We start from the raw sequence: 25,479 nt of genomic DNA on the forward strand, positions 1-25,479 counted from the left end.
GGTTCTGCACCCCCTGTTCTGCAGGGCTCTCTTTGCCTTCACAGAGCACCGTGAAAATAAAAGGTCTTTGCTTCTCAGCCTCAGGAAATGTTTATGGGAATAACATTTTCCAGTTGGAGATTTGGAGAATGAGGTTTCTGGTCTCTGACATTTATCTCAGTTGGTTGGAGCCAGAACACCAAGGTTATGTTTGATCCCTGTTCTGGCCATTCCCTTTAGGGTGGGACTCGAGGATCCTTTTGGGCCCTTCCACCTCAGAACATTCTGTGATTCTTTAATCTGGAAGAAACCAAATCCCTTCCTTAACAAGGACTCCATTTGGGTTATTGCAATGAGATATTTCAGGCATTTATTTCAAGGGCATGTGAGAAGACTGTATCTTTGAAAGATACCGAATATTTAAAATGAGTGTTCTAGGAGGTCCTGAATTCTCATGGGACAGATTAATAACTTCGAGATAAAATACTGCAAAATAAAAAAAAAAAAAGTATATTCCAATAAGTTTTTTGTCTCCTTAAAATAACCCAGCTGTGAAACTGGAAGTATGTGGTACTAAGTGTTCTTTGTTCAGAGTTTAAAAATAATTCAAAACCCCAGGGATCTGGAAGCAGATGTCTGCTTCAGGAATCATAAGGCCCCAAAAATGGGAGTATCTCCCTGTCAGCATACTGATTTCAGAGTCGTGTGGCACCCATAAATTCACTGAAAAGGTTTCTTTTTCCACTGGTTAAAACTTCATTTTCAAAGATCAGGGGTGTGATGGTGGCTTTTAAAATTTTTTTTGAGTGCTTGGGATAGATAATCATTGCTCCAGTCTGATCCAGCATCCTCAGATATGTCATAGAAGCATGGAATGGTTTGGAAAGGAAATTATATATATATATTTATGTATTTATATATTTCTAGAAGTAATCCAGTCCCTATAGGATGGTGCAAAGAGAGCCTGCTCTGCCCATACCACTTCCTGTGACATCTCCAAATTTCTGCTTCAGTTTTACTGTCTCTTATTTCTGTTCCTTGTTCCTTTGCCATATTTTCCCCCCAAACAATCCTGTCACATTCCATGACTCCATACAGGTATGGCCCTTTCTGAATGGAGGGGTTTCAAATCAATATTTCCAAAATAAATCACCATTTTATTGGATTGACTGATGAGTCTAAACTCTCCTGTGGGCATGATAAGTAAACTGGTAATATGTGAGCACAGATATGTGTGCTTATATGCATTATATATATATATATAATTATAGGAGGCTTTAGATATAAGGAATTTTGTTTCTTTTTCATTACCACCAGACTAATTAATACTTTCCTGTAATGTTTTTCATCCACAGCTTTTGTCATTGTTCATTTGTTAACCTGCAGTTTATGTAAAGACAGTTCTCTGCAGAGGAGGTTTTAAACATATAATCTTATGTTCACAAACATTCAGCATTCATATTTTGGGCTTTATTTCAGTCCATGAATTCAACATTTCTTTATTTAACAGAGAAAGCTTTGATTTTTAAAAGGTATTTACCTGGTTCACTGTGTCTGATTAGACAGGAGAACATTTTTCTGTTGGGTTTAATATACTTGCTTAGTACAGAAAGAAACCGGTTAATTGTGTTATGTTAATTATGTTCCGTGCATTTATTGGGAGCCAATGCTTTTACAAGCAGTGGATTGCTTATCCTCTGTAAAATTAAAGCTTGGCTCAGTAGATAACCTGTTTTCAAAACTGAGGCCTCTCAATTATGGCTTATTAAAAAATTAAGCCCCACAAGGTTGCATATTTTAAGAGACACTTGAGCATATCTGTGCTGATAGTGAGTGTTGGGCTGAAACCTGCTAGAGCCAGCCTGAAGAAATGAAATTGTTCACTCAGAAGGCTGGGCTGCATCTGGAGCAGAAGTCAGGCATGGGTGGTGAATGTATTGACAGAATAGCTGGTAGTTAGAGGAAAAATGATCAGCTAAGTGCTCAGATAAAGTCACTTGTACAGTTTAAAATCTGTATTTTATTAACCTCTCTCACCACCCATGGATCACAGGCAGACAGTGGGGCCCAGCCAAAGCACTGCTGGAGATGAAGTGCAGTAATGGAACCATGTCACATAGAACAGGGGAAAAAAAAAGTGCACAGATGTGGGACTTCAAATTAATATCTCTCCATCACGAGAACTGCATGAGTTTTATTTATGGAGCACTTGGGAATTGTTCTTTTTGCAGGGTGAGACTTCAGGTGTTTTTTCTTTCTTATCTATAATGCAGTGTCATAGAAAAAATAATAAGGAAGAGAAAATCTGACTCATGGCATCTGTATTTGTCTGTGAAATAAGTGGCTCAGTGGTGGTTGTTACACAAATAAATGTCATATTTGATCAAACCTGTTGTAATTCTTTCTCTTAAGACATAGGTATGGAGTGGTTTGCTGGTAGAGGACTGTGAGTTGCATAATGTAAATCTCTGGGAAAAAAAGTTCAGTGCCTTCCAAATGGAATTATTTTGCATTTTTAAAAAATAAAATGGAAAAATTTTATTTTTGAGGGTCTAGAACATTGGTTAACTGCAAAATCTTTAAAAAAAAAATAAAAAGCCCCTGGCTATGTGGCACAGCTTCTGCTCTGGGAATGTGATGTGGCATGTCAGGGAGCAGGTTGGCTGTGTCCTTTGAGGCTGCCCAGATCACTCTGTGGGGAGGATCTCCACCGTGCCTGGCATTGACTAATAAGTTAACTGGATTGTACTGAGCTGGCTGGTGCTGTTTTTCTGCTGGACAATTTATTTTGCTGGTTGACAGGCTCAAAATTTACTCTTTTTTTTTTTCTGAAGAACTTCTTGAAAAAAGTGTTGTTGGTGTGGTAATAAAATATGTCTAAATGTTTTAATAGAGATTTACAGATAGTTCATATAATACAGAGATGAGAACGTGCCTGCATGTAAAGGGAAAATTCTGTGGTTCTTTTAGGTGCTACCCCATTAATAACATTAATAATAATAATAATAATAATAACAATAATAATAATGGAGCTTAGAGCTGTTTTTATACTTCGTGTACCTAAATTTCTATTAATCTCTGATAACAGCTTTTTTTCTTAATGTCGTGTTCCTGCTGCAGAGTAGCCTCATTTGTTTTGCCTGACAGGAAATATGTAAAAAAAAAATAAAAATAATAGCACAAGACCGTGCTCTGTCACACTTAAAGTAGCCGTGGGAGTTGAAGGGAATGAGACTTGATAAATTAATGATGCTGAGTGCTGAAGGCAAATGGGGAAGTGATGAATGGAAGGAGAGAGATGCCAGTCTCTGATCCTGTGATTGACGAGCCAGGCACAAAGGTAATGGCAGAAACTGTGGGCAAGGGGAGAAGGCAGGGAATGAATTTAAAGCAAATTGGTGAATTTGGGACTAAAAGTAACAGTGGTTCATAGAGACATAGATTTAACCACTTTTAAAACCATATTTAGTTTAGGGAAGATTATATGATTTTCTAAATACTTAACACTATCATTACGCTTTTTTATGTTGTAACCATGTTTCATTTTGCTGCAAATTTAATTTGACTTTTCTAACTGATATTTATTTTATTTCTGCTTGAACTGATCTTATTTCTGGGCTACAATTTGTTTTTTTCTTAAATAATGCATTTTTATAGATTTCTGTGCCACATGCAGTCGGTCACAATCAGCTGTGGGATTTCTTGTGGTTTGGACTTTTGTCACCTTGCTCACAGGAACCCAGGGCAGGTTGTTTAATGTTAACTCAAAGCCTGTTGCAGTGCTGGGGGAGAGCCTTAAGGCACAGCAATAATTACTGGGATAGGTGCAGAAAAAGTCTTTGGGAATGGAGTTGGATTTGGCTTTGACTGCAGGTCACAATCAGTGCACACATCCAGCTGGGTCAGGCTTTCCTCACCCCCAGTGCACACTGAGATGGGGATTGCTGCTGCTCTGGGTGACAGCAGAAATGCTGAATTAGTGGGGTTTTGTTGGTGTATCTGGTACCAGATAAATTTATTTCCTTGTGATGAAGAGCTGTTACAAATTCTCAGATAACTTCTTGGAGTGAGAGGATCTCCAGAGTGTGGCCTTTCCTTCCTCAGTGACTCATTTGCAGAAAATGGTTGAGCAGCTCCAGCCCTGCAGCACAGCCAGAATAATCCTGATTTTTGGGCAGAATCCCTGTCTGTGGAATGGATTATTTGTGCCTCATGGCTGAACTGAGGTTTGCCTTTCTATAGCTCGTGTCCCACATTATTTGTCTGGAATTAATCCCAAGGGTGGAAGGTGCAAAGTCAGAGACCACTTTTAGCTTCGAAAATGTGTCAGGTTCCAAAGGCACCTGCAAAGGCTGAGTGTGCTTGAGCAGAGAAGTGCTTTGTCATTGTCCCTGCCACTGTTTCAAGGCTGGCCATAAATCTCAGAAAAGGACAATGGAGAGAGCTCTAACAAAAATCTAAGCAGCTTAAACACTCAGGTATGATCTTGAGTGAAGAGGAACATCCAAAATGTGGGAAAGAGGTTGAGATGTTGATTTTATCACAATTAAGGGGAAAAAAAAAAGATCTTTGTACCAAGTATTGTTTTCTATTTGCACAGCCCCTCCATGAATTTGATGGAGATGCCCTAAATCTGGCTGGAAATGCAGCAGTCACATGAGGCTTAGTCCCACACCTCTGTGTGTTCTCTCCTCTCCACTTGCTGAAGTTTCTGGATTTCCCTGCCTGTCCTCTCTGGCCAGAGACACTTCATGTCAGCCCTGGGTCAGGGGGAATGCAGTACATTTTGCAGCATGTTTATAGCTCTGTTGTGCAAAGCCTGTGATCCCTGTGCAGAGCAGGGTAGAAAATGCAGTAAAATTCTGTATCTGTTTGGTGCTGCACACCTTTGGTTTATTTCAACAGATGAAGCTTTTCGTGCAAACTTAAAATCCATCAATTAATTTATTTTTCTAAAAACCAAAGGCCCAGTGAAGAACAATGAACAGATTTTTTCCTGAGTATTAAATTCTCAGTATAAGCTGTAACAGAAGGATTTATATTAGTATTAAGCTTTGTCATGCTAATTGCATTATGTTGCCATCTAATAACTTAGATTATGCACGTTGTAAAAGTATTATCTGAAACCATTTTTTTCTCTCTGAAATGTGAAAGTTCATCTGGAGGGCACACATTACTGTTTCCTTTTCCATTCATGTAATGGTGAGGACACATCTTCTGTGATGAAGTGAATTTTTTTGAGGACCCCTGAAGTTGTAATTTCTGGCTGATAATTCACTAATATTTGCTTTACATTTAAGTTTTTCTATCTTGTGCACATAGAGCAGTCAATCATGGAAGCATTTTTCTCCCAGGGTTTTATATTTAGTTTAATCTCCAACTAAAAAACCACCTCCAGCTGCTTCTTGATCAGCTGTGGATGTCCAGATTGTAGCCAAAGTGGCCACCACAGAGGGAAGGATGGACACCTGACTGCCACCAGTGATGTTCCTGTGCTCCTGCAGGCCCAGCACTTGACCAGTGGTAGCAAAACTGGGTTTCAAAGGTGGTTTTTTTGCTCCTCATATCAGTTTTCTACATGTTTATCATAACAGATTTTTCTTTCAGCAGGATTAATATTATGCAATTCCATTTGTACCTGGGATTAATTTTAATAATTGTTTTTGATGCAGCCTTACAAAGGCTTAGCTGGCAGTGCTAGAAAAAGCCTCTGTTAATCTGTAGATTGGTATTGTAGAGGAAGAGCATTTCTTTTCTTCTTCTTTTAAAAAAAGGACTTTACTTGCAGATGAGGAATAATGCCCTAACTCTGCTGCCATCCATGCAAGCAATTTTCCTGGATGCCTGCTGTAATCCTGACAAACATTGCTCTGGAATACCTTTTATGAATAAGATCTTTCCAATTTTTTATTTCCTCCGTGGCAAGATCAGCCTGCAGAGCTCCCAGCTAAAGGCTGAATCTAAGTGATAAATGATGCACTAAGCAGACAAGTGTCCAACCTCATGTTGGCAAATTAATTACAGTTGTAATTACAGTTGTCATTGCAGGGACTCCCAGTATGTGTTGGTGACTGCATTTTGTGAAATGAGGATGGAGCCAAAATGACACAACTTGTTCCCCTTTGTAAAGAGAAAGGAAAAAAAGCTATTTATTTATTAAGTTAAAGCTTTTTATGTGTTTTTCACTCTTTTGGTTTTTTTGTCTTGCATATCTGTTTTCTGTATAAAACAGAGCTGGTAGCACTCAAGAGGATGAACTTTAGCAATGATGGATGACAGGCACAGCAGCATTTAGGACACCATAAATTTACACTGACTGGGAGCTCTCAGGAGGAGGAGGAGGAGGAGGAGGAGGAGGAGGAATGTGTGCTGAAAAGTCTTACTTGACCTGTGAAGTCAAGAACTATTACAGTAGGTGTCACAGAGGAGGATTCTTGGAGAGTTTGGCCGTGGTTTTTTTTTAGTTTATTTTCCAAGTAACAAGGAGAATGAAGTATTTATAGAGGTTAATGGTGCCCTGGTATAGGTGAACACTGCAGTGTTTTCTGCAGTGAGATCTTCATCATCAGAGGCTCCTCTGAGGGATGTTCTTACCCACAAAGTGATTTCTGAGAAATACAAAGTAGGAATCCAAACTCTGCTTCCCTTCTTTTGGAGCACTGTGCCAACAAAACGCTTCTGTGCAGGCTTTCTTCCAAAGCCAGAGCCTTCAGTGTAATCTGGGAAGCTCCTTGACCAGCAGCAGCCTTGAGAAAAACACTCTCATTAAGGAAGGAGAAAGAAAAAATGGTTATTACTGAAATTTGTGTCCATGGATTGGTTTTGGGATGGGCACGCTCGAAATAGCTGGGGGAAGAAGTTGCCATGTTACTAAACGGTTTGGTGAAGATTTTCTTGATTTCCTTTTTTTTTTTTTTTTTTTTCCTTCCCTTTGAAGAGGGCAGAGTTAATTGCCAGACACATGAAATATTTATAGGTTTCATTCTAATTCATTGCTAAATGCTGTGAGGACTTTTCCTGATGCTGTGAAGCAGTTCAGGCTCACTCAGCCTTCGGAGCAGCGCGGCAATGGCAGCCCTGAGGAAATCCTTCTTCCAGGGCTCCCAGCACTCCTCTGATGTGATTAAACAGTCCTTACTCTGTTCAGATTTTTTATTAGAAAACCTCAAAAGGGTCAAATTCGACTCAAGGGACAGATTTGTGTCAGTTCTTATTTTTAATCCGAGTGTGCCCTCAGCTGTGATCTCAGTGAAACACTTTTCTCCCTGAGAGCAGCATCGAATTTTGGGATTGAAACACAGAGATGCCAAATGTTGGCAGATCGGGAGCCTGTGCTAAAAGCCTTTTCTTCTTTCAGGGGTTTTACTGTGCTCTGTTAACTTTTTTTTTTCCAGTTTCAATATTGTTTTCTGAATTTTTAATCAGCTAATAAATAGCAACTGCTACATTGGCATGGAAAAATGTTATGGGCCAGACAGCTTGGCTGGGATCTCTGCCATTGTAAGGTCAGGATCTGAGTGCTAAAGCCTGTCAGAGCATCTTGCACATTCACTCTTAGCTGCCTATTTATGTTTTATACAGAGGAGTGGGATTAGTGACTTCTTACAATGAGAAATACTGACTTTCCTATAGAAAAGATCCCAAATGTTCTATAAATACTAACGAGGCTCGTGTCTATATTCCTTGGTCTGCAAAATTTAATGTGCTTGAGTTACTTTTCTGAAGAAGGGTTATTCAGACATATGGAAAAACATCTGTTCCATGCAGAAATAAATAGTGTTTGAGTGGTTATACAATGTAAAAGACCATCCAAGGACTCTGTTCCTGAGCATCTCCCATGGTGTGATCATGGCTATGATTTATTGAGAGCAGCATTTTTACACTGAGCTATAGATTTGGAGATAAATATATTTGAATCAAATCCTGTAATCATTGATGGGATTTGTAGGTAGTGATCACTCGTGGAATTTTTGTCTCTGGAGGACAAAATTCTGCCTTGATGGTGAAATGTCTGCTTGGTTTATAGGTGGTAACACTTGTACCCCTGAAAACACAGAGCTGAGATGCAGAACAGAACAGAGACATGGGGGTTTAAATTATGCATATTTTACCCTCCCTCCTGCCTTTATTTTGGTGCTTAACCAATGTATAAAATATCAGGCACAAAATGAATTATTCAGTGAGTAACTTTGAAGGCAATTTGCTCGGGTGTTTCAGATTCATGTCTGTCTAATAAAGTTTGTCGAATGGAAAGCAGCAGGCCACCCCACAGGTTCTTGTGTGAGGGAGCTGTTGAGTTGTGAAATTTTGACTGATTCTGAACCAGAAATTTCTCAGACTTTTCCAAAAAATCGCTGTTTCTGCCTTTTTTTTTCCTCCCTCAGTTCACCACTGTTTTGCCATTGTACCAGAATAAACAGATGGGTCATTTTGTAAAAGGCAGGAAAATTTAAAAATGTATTTATTAGGTTGTGTGTGATTAACAGAGATGTGATATCTGCTGAAACATCAGTGCAGGATTCCAGTGGATTGTGTCCAGAAAAATAACAATGCATGTGCCAGTTCTTAACTTGAAATAAAGGTAAAGGGGAAATGCAGCACTCTGGGGAGTGTATCATGGGATGTTCCCTGATTCTGTGTAATTCCCTGGGACAGACCAGCCTCTCCTTGGATTTCCTTCTCACTGTGCAGGGAACACCCTCCTGCAGCACCGAGTTTCCACAAACAAATCTGGTACAGCAGTTTAGTGGGGTTAGTGCAGCTTTTGGACTGGTGTACATATGGGTGCTGCATGTTCCTGTTTGCTGGCAATGCATCCACACACACACAAAAATGGCTTTCCTTGGAAATCTGCTGGAATGTGCAGCTGCTGCTGTGGGAGGTGGGAAGAAGGAGAGATGTAAATAGGTGGGGAAGGGTTTAGTGAGAACAAGTAACGTGTGCCTTTATAAATTGGTGGGTTCTTCACCATTTTAGAGGGGAAAACGGAGGAGGAGTGGGAAATGTGAACCAGTTATTATTCAGGGCCTTGCACATTGAATCAGCTCCGAGGCAAAGGCAGCAGCTCAGTGAGCTGCATTCCCTGTTCACTCACTGTGCTGCTCCCACTGTGCTCTGGGAGTTTTTGGCATATCAGGATTCTGGGCTCGAATCTGTCACTTAATAGCTGTAAAAATCTTCACTCAAACCACCTTAGAGAGGCAGGTTTGGCTTTACAAATAAGAGCTGGAGTTGCTTTCGGTTTTGGCCGTGGTCAGGAAGTTTGGGGTCACAGAGATTCTTTTCTGAAGCTTTAATTTGCCAACAGTGAATTTCATTTAGGGCTGTGATTGCTTACTAAAGAGTGGCTGGAGCCAGTCCCATTTCCCTTGAATTCTTGGATCAGTGCTCATGCAGTTCCTTGTAGGAGCAGCGTTCCAGCTCCAGCACAGGTTGAATTGTTTGACCTGGTACCTCTGCCCTCAGGGTCACCACTTTTGCAGGGAAATGGGGCAATTTCAGGTGCTATTGGTTTTCAGCCTTTTCCTCTTTTCGTTTTCTGTTTAAGGGAATGAGAGATGGATGATATGAGCTCCAGCTGAGGGATAATGAGGAAAAAAAGTTTGACCATCTCTATCATGAGCAAGTTGGCCAGTAATGAAATATTTAAGAACTGATGGGAAAGTCTTGTACTCGAACGTGTTGAAATATTTAAGAAGTGATGAGAAATTATTGTACAGTATATCAATGTAGAATAATTCTCATGCAACCTGATGTCACACAATTAAGTTCTTTATCACTGCAACCAACCCCATTGCAGATGCATTGGAAAGCATAGAAACTCCACTGTAATTTGGAATATTGGATAATCCACCATATTGTACCTATGGAGAAATGGCAATACTGTTCTATACAGAAGGAATTTATTAAAATTCTTATTTCTGATAGGTTTAACCTCTATTTTGTAATATGTATTCAAGGTGTAAAGGGTGCTCTGTGTCAAAAAGTGTATCTGTTCAACAAATTAATTAACAAATTACAAAATTATAAAGCTAATGAATGAGGGGGTTAAGCAAGACTTGTACTCTGTCTCTGGCTTTCTAGTCCTTGAATCCAGATCCCCAGATTTCATCTTTATTGAAGTGATTTGTACACAGTAACACGATGGTGAGTTGTATCTGAAAAAAAATCTCTCTCCTACTTGTGAATCATTTTTTAACAGGATCTTCTGTTTGTGCACTTTCTGTAATTATACTGCAGTTTCTTCATTAAAAAAGAATGAAGAAAAAATAACCAGTAAACAGCAAGTCCCTTCCGGATTTATGTGTCTTTCTAGTAATTAGGAAATTACAAATCCCTGGGAGTACAGTCATGCAGATCTTCTTGCTCCCTTTGCCAACTCAATCAGTTCTATTCTACACAAGAAGAACATGAACAAAAGGCAGCAATCAAAATCAGTTGATTCAATGACCACCTGTTTCTTTTAATTAAAAATAATCATTTACTGTGAATTCCAGGAGGGGACTGAAAAATCTGCCTTTGAACCATTTTGAACTATGTTCACGTGCTCTTCTATACAATTACAGAGAAGAGACAATTGATTGAAAAACTTCAATTTTCTTTAAAGACAGTATTTTTTCTGTTTGTTTACTTTCTTAATTCTCTCTAAAGTAGCAAAGAATAAAAGTGGTCTTAGTAACACGATGGGAAAAGAGGATTTTTGTTGTCGTTTTTGGCTGTGGGGTCATTTACAATCGTGAAAGAGTTTCCTTCTACAGCACTTGAGAATCATTCTTCATTTCTGAATGTCATCCCAACCCTCAAAGCCAGGGAGTAATGGGCTGGATTTTGAACTTGCTGTGCTGCAGCTGCTTTCAGGTCCTGGTGCAGGTCTGGCAGAGGCACAGCAGGGTTTGCAAAGGTTAAATCACCTGTATTTTTGCTATTTTTGCTTAGTTTTTATTTCCCTGTCCCATCAGTACCTTACACTGTTACTGTAGAGTTGAATATAACTCTATTTATGCTCTGATACAACTCTATTTATGCTCTGAACACCTCCCAGTATGCTCAGGTTTCCCATCCTGCAGGTGTCAGGGAATTGAATGAATGAATGAATGAATTCTTTCTCCAAGTTATTCCTTTGAGTCACTCCAAACTTCTCATTCTGCCTGGAGGTAGATTCCTGGAAAGAGCCTGGGTGTAATTTCTCACCCAGCAGAGGAGCACACTCATGCCATTCCTGTCCTCCTCCACGGCAGGAAGGAGCTCTTGGTGTGTCAGCCTGGAGAAGATTTATTTGGGTGCTTGGCAGGTGGATTTGGAGCTCTCAAGGGTTTTGCAGCCGGGGAGGAATAACCCCATGAACCAAACCCTGCTGATTTGCCTCACTTGGAGCCCAGTTTGGGCTCAGGAGTTCCAGAGATCCTAGGCAGCCTCAGCCTTCCTGAGAGATTTTTGATTTTGAGGCAGTAGAAGTCTGATTTTGAAGTCTGATCTTTTATTGCACTTTCCTGAAAGCAGTAAAACTTTTCTGCACTGCAGCCCTGAGAGGGAAAATACCAAGTGAGCTTTAAGCATTTTTACATTTGCTATGAAAGAATTGTATGATCTTAATAATTCCCAAGAGTCTCATATTCTCTTTGCTCCCAGTCTCAGCCAGGGAAGAACAAAGCTGGTGACCAGTTAAACAAAAACTTTTTCCTCTTCCTTTCTCCTGAGCTCTGATGACAGAAGCCATATTTTAAGCCCTGGAAGTTATTTCCAGTAGAAGCATCTGGCTCCTTGGCTCTTGCAGCTTCAAAGCTGAAGCTGTTTTCTGAAATTAAGATGCAGAGCAAATTACCAATCAGTATTTTTGTTTTCTCAGTGCAAAAACAAATAACAAACAAAAGAAAGTGTCCCAAACAAGTATGGTAACTGAGTGGGATCCTGGATATTGTAGCCACTGCTTGGAAGGTGTTTAGAAAAACTGGAGACCTTCAGAACTGAGAGGGAAATTTGCCTAAGGACAGCGTGGGTTGAGTGTGGGATTTGGCTCTGTACAGAGAAAACCATAGTCAAATATATTCTCAAATATGTTTTATTAACTTGCTATTCACTCGGGGAAGTTAAAGCAGTTTTAAAGGAAATATGTGCAGTACAAATTGCAGTGGTTTCATCGATCTGTTGCAGCAGATCCGTACTGTGGAAGATATTTGGAGAGGGGACAAAGAAAGGTGTGGGATTCAGTGGTGCTGTCACAGCAGGGAATGGGCAAAGGCTGTGTATGACAGGGAGGAAAACACCTGCCAGTCCTTCTGGGTTTTCCTGTTGGTAAAGAGGAACAGTGACCTGATATCTCTTGTAACAATTTGTAAGTTGTTTTGCATATATGGAATATATTGTCCACCATTGTTTTCAGTAGAAACACAAACATACCACAGTTTGTGCTACTGACATTCAGGAATTGCTTTTTTCTTTTGTCTAAGTGAAGTACTTTGAAACTTTTAAGCTTTTTTTCCTGTACAGCTTTTAAATTAGAAGCTACATATATATGGAAGTTTTTCTGGGGATGAAAAATAATCTTGTGGTTCTGTTATGGAAATACAAAATGGAAAATTTGGTACATTTGCATTTCTTTATACAAAATTGTTCTTTGTTGTTCTCTGATACAACCTGAGGACCTCGCAGCTCATCTGTACAACTCCTTTAAGGTTTTTTTTTAATGGAAAATATAATTCTCTGTTTCTCCAAAAATGTTTTCACACTTACACTTTTGTATTTTCTGCTTCTTAATGATCACTAAAATTGCAGTTCGGGTAGGGAAAAAAATCTTTTCACCAACCATAGGCAATTTTTAATACATTAATCTTATCTCCTGCCTGACACCTTGTTAATGTTCATGTGTTGGCATTAGTGACTGAAAATTGTCCTTTTTCCTCACACCTTAATCACCAGCCCAGGCTCTGGTGGACAGGTCACAGAGTCCCAGAATGGTTTGTGTTAGAAGAGACCTTAAAGCTCATCCCATTCCACCCCTGCCATGGCAGGGACACCTCCACTGTCCCAAACCCCAATGTCCAGCCTGGCCTTGGGCACTGCCAGGGATCCAGGGGCATCCACAGCTGCTCTGGGCACCCTGTGCCAGCCCTGCCCACCCTGCCAGGGAACAATTCCTGCCCAATATCCCACCCAGCCCTGCCCTCTGGCAGTGAGAAGCCATTCCCTGTGTCCTGTCCCTCCATGCCTTGTCCCCAGTCCCTCTCCAGCTCTCCTGGAGCCCTTTATGCCCTGGAAGGGGCTCTGAGCTCTCCCTGGATCCTTCTCTTCTCCAGGGGAGCACCCCCAGCTCTCCCAGCCTGGCTCCAGAGGGGCTCCAGCCCTTGGAGCATCTCCATGGCCTCCTCTGGACTCATTCCAGCAGCTCCAGGTCCCTCCTGTGCTGGCCCCAGGGCTGGGGCAGCTCTGCAGGTGAGGTCTCACCTGAGCACAGGGGCAGAATCCTCCCCTCCTGCTGCCCAGCCTGGCATCAGAGCCCAGGGCACGGTGGATCCTTGGCCCTGCTGACAGAGTTGTTGACACAGTCAAGTTGCATCCCATGAAAAGACCTCACAAGTAATAATCTGATATAAAACCTCCACTGGTACACCATTGACAAAGTGGGGTTTGTATGCTTTAAAATTAAAGGCAGTGTGGTGATTTAATGCCTGCAAAATTACAGCAGGTTCAGTGTTGCTATCAAGGGGAATAAAATTCTGATCAAAAGGGAGCTTTTAGGAAGAATTCTGAGCTATAAAGCTCATAAGCTGTTGTGTGCTGTGTTAAGGCACAGTTTGACATGTGCTGCTGGTTAACCATGCACTTTCAATTATTGCACACCCCCGCCTCAGAGCCACAGAAATGATGGGATGATTCCTCACAGGGGGGTGCTTTCCATCGCTGTTCAATAAAGGAAATGGGTTCATTTGTGCTAAACAAAGGAAGGAGGCAGGGGTGGTGGCAGGGGACAGGACGGAGCTCAGGGGGAACAGATGGAAAAATGTGTGGGGTTTGGGGAGATGCCTCCGTGTTCTTCTGGTTCCCTCTGCTGGAGTGCAGCAGGATTCCTGCCCGAGCCCCTGTGAGCACATCCTGAGCTGCCTGGGCAAGTCATTTCTGCAAACTCGTGATTGGTTTTGTTTCTGCTCCACTTTGGGTTTTTTTTTTGGTGGTTCCTCCTGTACACACTGGCACAGCCCTCTCGTGGTGGATCCCTCCCTCTGTGCTGTTCCCCTCTGTAATCACATCTCAGCTCTGAGACTGGTGAATAATATTTGGATTTTTGCAGAGCTGGGTGGGGTTGTAGATGCCTGGTTCATCTTTATAGGGATGTTACACCCATGTGTGTCATTGCAGGCTCTGAAACCCCAGGCTATTAGAAAGCATGCAAATGCGGAGCTAAAGTTTTGCCAATTCAAAGGTTTTTCAAGGAAAAATATCTAAATGTCTGTGATATCAATTGTCCAGAAGTTTTATCCCATTTAATTACACTGTATTGTATTAAGTTGTCCTTACAAAAATGGAGGACTCTCTTAACATAGCAAAGAATTCACTTTTTAGCACGAAAATAACACGAATTTTAATAGAGCCCATCATCCATCCCTGCTGAACAAGTGCTTCCCCATTGCTTTCCCATTGCCACTTTCTCCCCTCATAACTTTGATGGATTTTGGAAACAGAAGTAGGTTTTTCCTTTAGAGTTTCACAATTAATCTATGCCAAGTTTAATGCAAAGTTCAATTCTCTTGCAAATAGCAGCCATTATTTGGCAGTTCATCTGTCAGATCCTGGCTTGGCTCCCTGTGTTTACTACAAAATGGGGCTGCCAGCTCTGCTTTGGGAATTATTGAAAGTTTACATTGATGAAAAGGGGATATTTGAAGAAAATTTACAGGAGTCTTCCTTTAGCTCCATAGTTTGCCTTTAGCCAAAAAAAAAAATATGCTAAAGACAACACGATTTCCTCTGTGATGAACACAAGTTCATTATTGCATGTTTAACACTGGGAAGTATGAACCTGTATTAACAACTGATAAAATAATTGCTGTTCATGTAAGTAATTACAGCTGGCAATGTAGTAATTATTATTGATATGATTACTTATAATTAAAGTACATGGTATAGATTCAAGGGTAGTTCTAAGTGCATGAGAAATCCTTGTAAATAGGAGAATAAGATGAAAAATTTTCTTATCTGTGATGGGTGGATAGTGATCCCTTGACTTTTCTTTAGATGGTCTTGGACTTGCTTCCTAAATAACAATACCTTCTGCACTTCAATTTACCAAAAAAAAATCCCAGAAAACAGCCCCAGAAAGCATGGGATTGAAGCAGAAAATAGGATAAAACACTGAGGAAGAGTGTACTTTCTTGTGTGACAGGCTCTAAATGTTTTTAACATTCTATTAAAGGGATCTTAAAAGAGAGATTTCTACAAAGTTTCCAGTTCAGGAGGAGTTTTGGTACTATTTTCCATTGTCCTCTTCTTGTTATGAGTGACTTTGTGTGTGCATACAGAATAATAGCTAATAATAGTCAGAACATATTTGTTTCTCGTTCCAAAATCTAATTCATATCAAATTGTTGATTTGAAAGGCCCCACAGTAGGAATTTTCACACAAGGATAGAAAATTAAGATTGAGTATAGAAAGCAAAGACTGATTCATATTCTGTATATTGAGTCCTGCAAGGCCAACTCCAAAGTTGGATTCAGTTTGATTTATTATTTAAATATTGATTTATTTATTTATTCATGTGGCTGGTTTTTGTTGTTTTCTAAGAATGCTTTTCCTGGGATTTTGTAGCCACACAGAGCTTTGTAATCAGACATGAGCCCTCACTTGTGTTGGTTTTCAGTGGGTGCAGAGCAGTTGTCCTTACATGTCACAACATTTTTAGGCCACACACACCCCTGCTTAACTTAATTACATGCACATTCCATTGTTAGGAATGAAATTATTTGGCAGTGTTCCATAATTTCAGTATAATATGCAGGTTCAGTGTATTTAGTTGACATTGACTCTAATAATTTCCCATTTTTTGGAATGAAATTATTTGCCAGTGTTCCATAATTTCAGTCTAATACACAGGTTCAGTGTATTTCATAGGCATTGACTGTAATGATTTCCTTCCCCTCTGTACCATTACTTGATATTCATAAATACCACTTGTGCCAGATGTCAAACACAACTTTAAAACTCTGTTTATTCAGTGTCATTCTTAGGAACTGTGGCTTTTGTCCTTCTCAACCACAGATGCCTTACCAGGGTCGTGTTTAAGTGTAGATATTTATAAGGCAACAAGTCCCCTTCTGCCATCTAAACAAAACAATTTAGGGAAGAATTAGCTTCCCAACTGTGCTTTAAATTGTTTGGAAGGCACAGAGCCACCAGAGAACCCTTCTGCACAGCCACGTTCCCATGACCCTGAGCCACCAGGCCTGTTGCTGTGCCTTCAATAAATCATGAAACAGATGTTCTCTGGAGCCCTGGCTGTCACTCCATTTAGGTTCACTGTGTTTACAAAATAAATACAGTTGGTAGCAGTTTGCATTTCATGTCTCGGGCTGTACAATGAGCAGGGTTACTGAAATAGTTTTGATTTGAATTTGTGATTTCAAGTCTTTACGTGTTACCCTGGGTGCTCTATGATTTCTTTCCATAAAGTGAAAAGTAGTGGTTGTGGATTCACTGCAAAACTTAGAATCAATACCAAAATAAAGTCACATGAAGAATGGGAAAACACAAAAAACATTCACAAAGGGTAATATGGCAAAATAGTGAAATTTGAAGGCAAAGTTTTGCTTTCTCATAGGCATATTTTTGTGAGAATTACGAATCAAAGCTCCCAGATTTCTTCAGAAAGCACTTCTACTAGAGAGATCTTTTCATTTTTGAGGAAAGAGTCAGGAGGTTTTCCATTTTGAGTAACGTGCTGGGCTTCCCTTTGATTTTTTGGAAAGCTTTGATTGGCAGGTAAATTTTAAAAATCAGTGCATTTATAAGATTGTTTAACAGTTCTTACCCAATATAAAGGTATAATACAAAATGTAGACAGAAGGGAAACATCTGAATGTCTCATTTTGCAGCTGTGTTTTCATTGAGGGTGTTTTAGACCTGGCATTTCATGATTTCCATTTCTGAAAAGAGTGTCAGCAAGGATGGCTTTCAAACCCCAGTGTGGTTTTTAATGAAGAGTTATTGCTCTTCCCAATTTCTGACCTAGGCTGTGCAGGGATAGTCCTGACTGAAATGCAGCTGGGCAGGGAGGAGCCATAAAGGATTTGAGGATAAAGAGCCATCACCACATTTGTTTTGGCATTGCACATCTGGAGCTCTGGGATGAGCCTGACATGGGTGAACATATGGAAGATGTGGCTTCTTCCTCTGAAATAAATGTTCCTGGTTTTCCAGAAGGGACCCTTACTCCTTCAGAAACAGCAGATGTCTTTGGATGTGTTAAGTGTTTAAGTGATTTGGGTGTATTCCCTTTCACTGGGCCTAAATTAGGAAACATTTCCAAGCTGCTGGCGGCCTTAAAATGTCCTCCCTCTTAAGTTTCTCTGCTCAAAAATCAGATGGGAACAGCAGTCTCTGTAAAAATATTCACCATGTGCCAAGTTAGAATTCGTTCTCTTTCATTTACAATAGAGATTATAGAGTTAGAGCATTTCAAGGTGATCCCATCTGTAAAATCCTGATTTTACAGTCATTGGACTGTATTCCAGATTAGCCCATGAACAGTTTCTTCCCAGTCCTCCTGCTGTATTTTGTGTCACATTTCAGAACAGTGACAATAACACTCTGTAATTAGTCTGTGAGTCTTCAGCCACAGACTGAACACTGCCATTAAACTTTATGTATGTGAGCAGTCAGTAAATGAATTTTAGTGTCCATAAATGATAGGAACAAGCCTGAGCTGCAACGTTTTTTCTTACAGCACCATAAAAAGGAGAATTGGGAACTGAGGACAATGTGCCTGCACCAGTGCAGGTAACACTGCAAGATTGTGAACGTGCTACACACTGAAATGCATTTTCCTGCAGCACAATTTGCAGAGCTGGAAAGCTTTTGGTTTTTGAAGCAATAAATTACAAGTGTGTTAATTTATCTTTCATGACTTAGAATCTGTTTGTGTTTTTCTCTGCAGGATCCCAGAAGCAAGCACAAGTTCAAGATCCACACCTATGGGAGCCCCACCTTCTGTGACCACTGTGGGTCCCTGCTCTATGGGCTCCTGCACCAGGGGATGAAATGTGACAGTGAGTGAAGTTCTGCTGCTGCCAAAGGGGTGTTCTAGAAAGGAAGTGGGAGCCCTGGATAACAGCTTCTTACTTTGTTTCTCTGGAAAATACCATTTCAAATGTCAGCTATTTATAGTGCTGGTGTATTTCAAGTGGATATTTCAGTACTATAATAATTTACTAATGAAAATCACCTCTTCTGCTGAGAATGTGGTGTGTTCAGCTCGGTGTGGCAATTTTGAGAAAGCCTCTTTTTGGACTGTCTGGGTGAATACATTCTCAAAGACTGGAATTTCAGTTCAGTTTGTAGTCAAGGTCTGGTATTTTCTTTGTGTTTAATTTGTCTTGGAAGGCTCCCACTAGCAAAACCTAACAATCAATTAAACCTGCCTGCCTTCATTGCTGACGTGAATGCTCTGTTTTCTTAGTCATATTCCCAGCAAGTCTTTATTCCATTTTCACTTTTTTTTTCACCTTGCATTTCATTAATGATATGTTTAGCTTTCTTAAGTAGATTATTTTATTTTCTGTTGTATTAACTCTCTACAGAAAGTATTGCAAGATGGAAACCAGCCATGGTTTGGTTGAATACCAGGCAGCTGTAATCTGAAAGTCTTACCAGTAATTAAGAATTTAGTCTTAATTTTCACTTTTAATTAATTTTCACTAAGTTTTTAGCTTCTCATGGGTATGTGAACCATTTTTATGCCCACAGCCTGTGATATGAACGTTCACAAGCAATGTGTGATAAATGTCCCAAGCCTCTGTGGCATGGACCACACAGAGAAGAGAGGAAGGATTTATCTGAAAGCTGAAGTCACTGGTGACAAACTGGAAGTTACAGGTAATCAGCTCGTTTTGGAGTCTTTCTGGTTTGATAAATGTATGATACACACTGTGAGTTTGTGTGTACCTTGGTCAGATCTTTGTGCATCGAAGCTGCTGATGGAGAATTTCCTGTCAGAAGTGGGAGGATTTTACAACATGGTTTGGGATCAAGAAACTCCATGAAGCTGTGTTCATGAAAATAAGTAGAAAAAAGGAAATCTGTAGTAACAGCTTCAAAACTTGGTAATATTAGTTAGAAAAATCACTGTAATTTCAGTTTTCCTTCGAAAACAGCCCAGCAGGATGAGTTGCTGTTCAGGAAGTTACCCATCATCTTCAGAGCATGAGAGATACACTAAACCTTCATCAGCTGAGGAGTTGTTTCCTGTATTTCAGAGTATTGAATAAACAAAGGCAACTGGGATTCAATCCCAAATAATGCTCCCAGTGAGTTTTAAAATAAAAAAAAGATAGTTCTCATATTCTATAAGCTTAAGGTTACCAGGATGGGAAGGAGGCAGAGAAAAGAAGGAAGGAGAGGGTGGCAGTTCCTTTCCTTGGAAGTGTTTCTCTGGGATTTTTGTATAATCTGTGGTTGTGCACACCCAGATGTGCACACAGACCCCTCCCAAGCCTGAAATTCCAGAAAATGCTCCATGAAACCAAAACAGGGCACAGTGCTTTTATTGCTGCCTGTTTGGTGTTGCAAAATGGAATTGAATTCAGGGGCAAAGTCAGAGCAGGACAAAGTTGGCAGTTTCTTAGAACATCTCCTTTGCATAAAGAAAATCAGACCATCACTGAATTTTCAGCTTCCAGACCCAGCAAACTACCCTGCTGACATTATTCCTCTGTGGCTTTGTTCTCTCTAAATCCAGCTACCTCCATATTCTCCTGTCAAACCCTGTAATAAAATGCTTTGAAAAGGAAAAGTTTGATAAAATTTAGTTAGGATCAGAATAGATCCCAAGTGATGCTTAATTGTGGCTTAACTTTTCAAAGAGCTTCCTGTCAACGTGGGAGGGGGAAATTTGTCCAAGGTACTGTCATTAACAGAAGGTGGTTTCACTTAGTAATGAGGCGTTTCAGAGATGGTGATGTGGCTTCTAAAAGTAATTGTACCATGAGAGGGAATTAATTTAAAAATCATCCGAGTGACAAAATTTAATATTTGCTTTATTCTGGGCCGCTCTGCAGCAAGGCTCTTAAATATGGCTTAAACTTTCTGCAATAATACACATAATTTGACAAATAACATGTGCTTATTTCCTGATGATTCAGTTGGTTTTTAATCCTTTTAGGGACAAAAGCTTTTATCACAAGTCATTGTGGAACCAAGGCACTGTGAAGTGATTATACAAACAGGGATTGTTTTAATTCAGAGTTTTTTATTTGAAAAGGTCTTGTCTGAGAAGTGAATGGTAAAATTGTAACAGATATTTTGTAGGTTTTCTCCATAGGCTCTTTTTGGTGTGAGAGTACTTGGCAAATGGCATTTCTATCGTGTTTATAAATAAAACATTTCCATCCTCCAATTAAGAAGCTTTCTGGACAACAAGAAGAATGTTTACTATTACTTTGTTATGTATAAAACAATTACAGTGCTGTTGTAGTGGTTGAGGCTTGTCAGCCTTCCAAGCTTTTTTTACATAAAAATGACAATTGTCCTGAAAGCAAGTTGCTTTTCTGTTTTTTACATAAAAAATACCATAGGGACTAAGCCAAAATGACATTTCAGGTGTCTTTGGTGTATGTTTAACTGAAAAGGAAATTAGCAATTGCCAGTTCATGGACATACTACAAAATGCAGAATATTTTCCTAGAATACCGTTGCTTCTAAAATATTTATTGACAAAACCTTTGTTAGAATATGCAGTTCTCAGAGCTCCCAGGTACAACATCACTGCTTTTAGCTTTGGGAAAGGAGATGAATTAAAAGTCCAGGAGGTTTAGGAACAGCAGGAAAAATAACCAATGATTATCTGTTTGCTTTGAGCCTTTGTCTGAATCTTTTTCAAAGGAATTGCTCCGTAGGTGTTGAACTCCTTCAGCTGAATTCTTCAGTATCCCTGCTCTGCATCCTGTTTTGGTTGTTAATTCATTCCTGCTGATTCTTTCCCAGCCAGCCTTGATTGCATGCAGAATATTTGTGCTGCTAAACGGGGACCTGCCCCTGGTGTTGGCAAATTGCAGATCCCTGGGCAGCCCAAGCATGGCAGGGCACAGCTGGCAAAGGACAGCTGCAGGATTTGGTCCTTTAGGGCATTTGGTTTATTCAGCACATCCCAATTTTGCTTCTCTGGGGGGGGTTTGTGGTGCCTTTTGTTTCCAAGAAGCCCCACAGTATGCACACACTGTTTTCCTGATAAAATGTTGGAATTAGAGCTGGTTTTTTAATTCCCAGTGAATTCTAGGAAGGAAGTGACCAGTGGCTCCCTCAGATTATCCACAATCTCCAACTTGGCAGGTTCTGAATGGAATTAATGGTGGGAATAATCGAGTCCTGTGTATAAACACATTTAATTCCAGTTAATGAAGTCAAATCTTCAACCCAGGTGCATCAGTGTGGACACACAGGTTTTTCTGTGGGAACTACAGAGACTCTGCAAGACTTCTTCACAGAGGAGTTGGGATTTTGGATTGATGTCCTCTGCCATAACCTCACCATCCTCTCCAGGGCTACTCAATCTGCCCCTTTCAATGCTCATTTATGCTGTAATTCTTAAACATCAGAGGTTTCTTTTCAATGGTTGAGTTGCTTGCTTGAGAGTTGCATTGAATATTAATAATTTATGGCACTTGCAGTACAGAAATGTGGTAGTTTTCTTTTTATAGAAACACTCTTGAAATGCATATTTCTGAAATCTCTGAGTTCGTGACCCTTTCACAGGTTGGATTGACGTGGGGGGTTTGCTCTTAAGCATAGTAAAGTGCTTTTTGCTATTCTTAATCTCTGCTTTTTACACTGAATTTTCTTTCTCCTGATGTATGCTAAAAGTTTTTTCACTCTTACATTTACTCCTTGACCCATCGTGTAATTTAGGGCTCTTCTGAGTGAGCTCGTAGGTGGTTGAATCACAGTTCTGATTTTTTTAAACTTTATTTTTTGAATTATTTTTATAGTGAATGAACAATAACCTTTGGGAGAAAAATAACCCCATCTGGTGTACTGATATATAAAATATATATATATATCAGCCACGATACTGAGACTTTAAACTGTGACCTCTCAGGCATTGGAAGTTGGATGTGACAGCAGCTGACAAGGAGGATCTGCCCTCCTGACACTCATTTACAGACAGGATGGTGGTGACTTTCTGGCAGCTAATGCACCCCCTGTTACATAAATATGATTAAAACACATATAGGCACAGCCCAGAATTTTCAAGAGGGTTTTAACTGTATTTTCCTCATCTGTAAGGGTCAGAAAATCTGGTTTTATTCTTCAGTGGTGCTTCTGTTATTTAAATGCAGAGGAAAGCTGGCAGTGGTTGGTGCCTGCAGAGGTTGGGAGCACAGCAATGATCTCCCCAGGGGCTCTGCTCTCCCCCCTGGACATTTCCCAGGTTCTTGGTGAATGTGGGAGTGCTGAGCCATCTCCTGGCTCTGCCTCTAAATGTCCTGTCCTGCAGCTGGGCCAGGAGCCTGCACCCAGGCAGGCTGGGGACACAAACTGCAGAATTCTGGCACATTTCAAGATTCTCATCGAAATTGCTTCCTTAAAAGACCCCACCATGCACACTCTGATAATTTTATTTTGATTTTCTAGGTCAGTGGTAGTGTCTGATTTTTAAAGGGGAACATAAATGAATATTGTGGCTGTTTGACCAGCTTTTTTAGTGTCAAATGCCTGTAAAGGTATCTCAAACAATTGTTTCCATGTGGGAGACTTTTTTAACATCTCAAAAAACACGAATCTCATGGTTTACTTCACTAATATCTTGTTTCTGGCATTCCCAGAATCTGCAGGGTTGCTGCAGTCATTACAGGAAAAGCTGTGCCTTTAGCAATGCCAGCCCCGGTGAACTAAAAGCTTCCTTCCCACTTCAGTCATTAAATTTACTTTACCATGAAGAAATAGGCAATGGAAGGTGTTTAAAAAAACATTAATTTTTCAGTAATAGCCATCTGCATGCATCCAAAAATATTAACTAGATCCTATATATTTCTATAAGATAAGAAATGTAACAGCCTGAAGCCTTTTCCAGATTATTCCAGCCATCTTGTGGTAAGATTTTTGTTTCATTAAGCAGCTGTCCTGCCCAGCAGTGCATATATTTTAAGATGGTATTTTTTGTAAAGATGATCTCCATTAAAACTAAAATAGAATTGCTTCTAAGGTTTCCAGGTAAATTTGAACCTGGAGAACCTACTGCAGACACAAGAACTTAGGAACCAGTGTTAGGGATGATGGTACATTTTTTGTTAGTAGGAGAGAATATCTTAATGAATATAGAGGAACCAAATCTCATGCAGCATTGGTTCATTTTTCTTCTTGTTCTAGACAAGGATATTCATCAACTGTTCCTTGTACATCTCCTGTACAGTGCAGGTGTTCACTATGTTTCCATTTTTCAGGGCTCAGGAGGGAAATGAGAACAAATCTTCACTGGGCAGGGGAATAGTTATGGAATAGAGAAAAGTCTCATCTCTGAAAGCCCTTTTAGTGGTGTAAGCTACAGAGGCTGAAAATTGCCTGGAAAGCAGGATTTGTTTCAGAGTCAGTTGTACCTGTGAGTCACAAGCAGTTCCAGAAAGGAAAAATTCAGTGATTTTTAATAAAATCTTCTAATAAATCTTCAATGGAATCTGAACAGTTTCGAAGGCAGCTTTGGGCTCTACATGCGAAGAGTACAAATCCAAAAATGGGAAGAAAGACTATTTTCAGTCATAGGTAAACCTTCTAAATTGTGATTGAGGAGGGTACTGGGGAGGAAGTTCCTTGGCTGGGAGTGCAGGATCCTCTGTCACTCACTGAGGCATCTGTAAACTGAAAATCTGCACCAGAAACTTCTCCAGGAGGCAATGAACACTTTGGAACAATTTCAGAATGCTTTGTTGTGAGGAGACAGGAACTTTGTGATGTACTGGAGTTAACAACAGTCCCCCTTTTCCTTCATTTCTCTGATACTGTACCAGGTGAAACCACTGGAGTCTTGCAGTCTCTCCTAAAAGCAGCTTTTGGCACAAGGGTGAGAGATTTCTGCACATCTGAGCTGCCTGCAGGACTAAAAGATTGACAAGAAATGGTTGCTGTAATTAGTAAACTGTTCTATTATCCACATTTGGGAATTCAGGAAAAAAGGAGCTGTGACTCACTTGTAAAGGACCTGAGTGGACTCATGCTCGAATCATTCAGCTTTATCCTAGAGGCAAAAACATTTATTTAGTCATTCCCATGATTAAATTTATCTGCTGTGCCACAAGAAACTGTAAATCGACAGCTGGATATGTCTTGTAACTCTTGACCTGCACAATGTCATGGAAAACGTTCCAGCTTTGTCATCCTCTCTCTGAATTCCTTAAAATCCTGCCTGAAGTTTTTTTTTTTTCTCTTTACAAGAAATGTCAGTTGTTCTCTTCCAGCCCACTCTGTTTTATTTAGATTTTTTATTTAAAGTATGAATACCTAAGAAGCAAATCTGTATTTGCTCATGTCCTTACACTGTTCCTGGAAAAGTGGGTGTCCCAGTTTTAGGCATGGCTCCTGGATGGATACTGCAGGTTTATAAGCAGCACTTGATAGAAGAGCCCGAGGACAGTCAACAAATAATCTGCATTTTCCACTGAATAAACATTTATGATCTTCATTAACAAGGAGGAGGAAATTGGCACATCTTGTCCATAATGCGAGCTGACAATTATTTCTGGGTTTTAGAAGAAAACCTGAGCAAGACTGAATTTGTTGGAGACATCAATCCATACTTGTCTTTGTTGTCTTTTTATCTGTGGGCTTTCTCAGTCCCCATTAAGAGTCCAATCTGGACAAAATGTTAATGACTTCAACTGGTGGCAGCTGCTTTGCTCAGTACAGAGATTGTTATCCTTAATATTTATGACAGAAAACTGACAAGTGGTATTTCATATTTCTACCCAAAATGAGGCTGAGCTGCACCTCCCTTCAACCTTCTCTAATTTAGGATAGCTTCTCTATCACAGTGTTGAGTTTAATTAACCAATAATTACCAAGCAGGATAAGATTGCTTGCTATGGTTACAATTATAGCAGAATTCAGCCACTGTAAATTGATTTATTTTCGTGGAGTTATTCTTCATTTTGGCTTTCTCGACCACACACAAGAGATATTGTCTTTGGTGGGGAGGGGAATCTCTTCTTCATGTCAATTCTCCCAGAGAAACCTGATCTGTCCCGTTAAAAATAGGGCACATTAAAGAGATGAACCACTTGGATGCTAATTCTTGATAAGCACTATTT

General features: G+C 40.0%; 1 protein-coding gene across 2 annotated transcripts in view; it reads left to right on the plus strand.

The window, feature by feature from the left end:
- Window positions 1-25,479, plus strand: part of PRKCA (protein kinase C alpha) — a 139,245-nt gene that overhangs the window by 74,197 nt on the left and 39,569 nt on the right. For both annotated transcript variants that reach the window (XM_014882710.2, XM_088176411.1), the window contains exons 4-5: window positions 18,123-18,234; window positions 18,932-19,060. In XM_014882710.2, coding sequence (XP_014738196.1) covers window positions 18,123-18,234; window positions 18,932-19,060 — 241 coding nt within the window. The remainder of the gene's footprint in view (window positions 1-18,122; window positions 18,235-18,931; window positions 19,061-25,479) is intronic.

The sequence above is a fragment of the Sturnus vulgaris genome, chromosome 20, assembly GCF_052056855.1.
Source record: "Sturnus vulgaris isolate bStuVul1 chromosome 20, bStuVul1.hap1, whole genome shotgun sequence".
NCBI lineage: Eukaryota > Metazoa > Chordata > Aves > Passeriformes > Sturnidae > Sturnus > Sturnus vulgaris.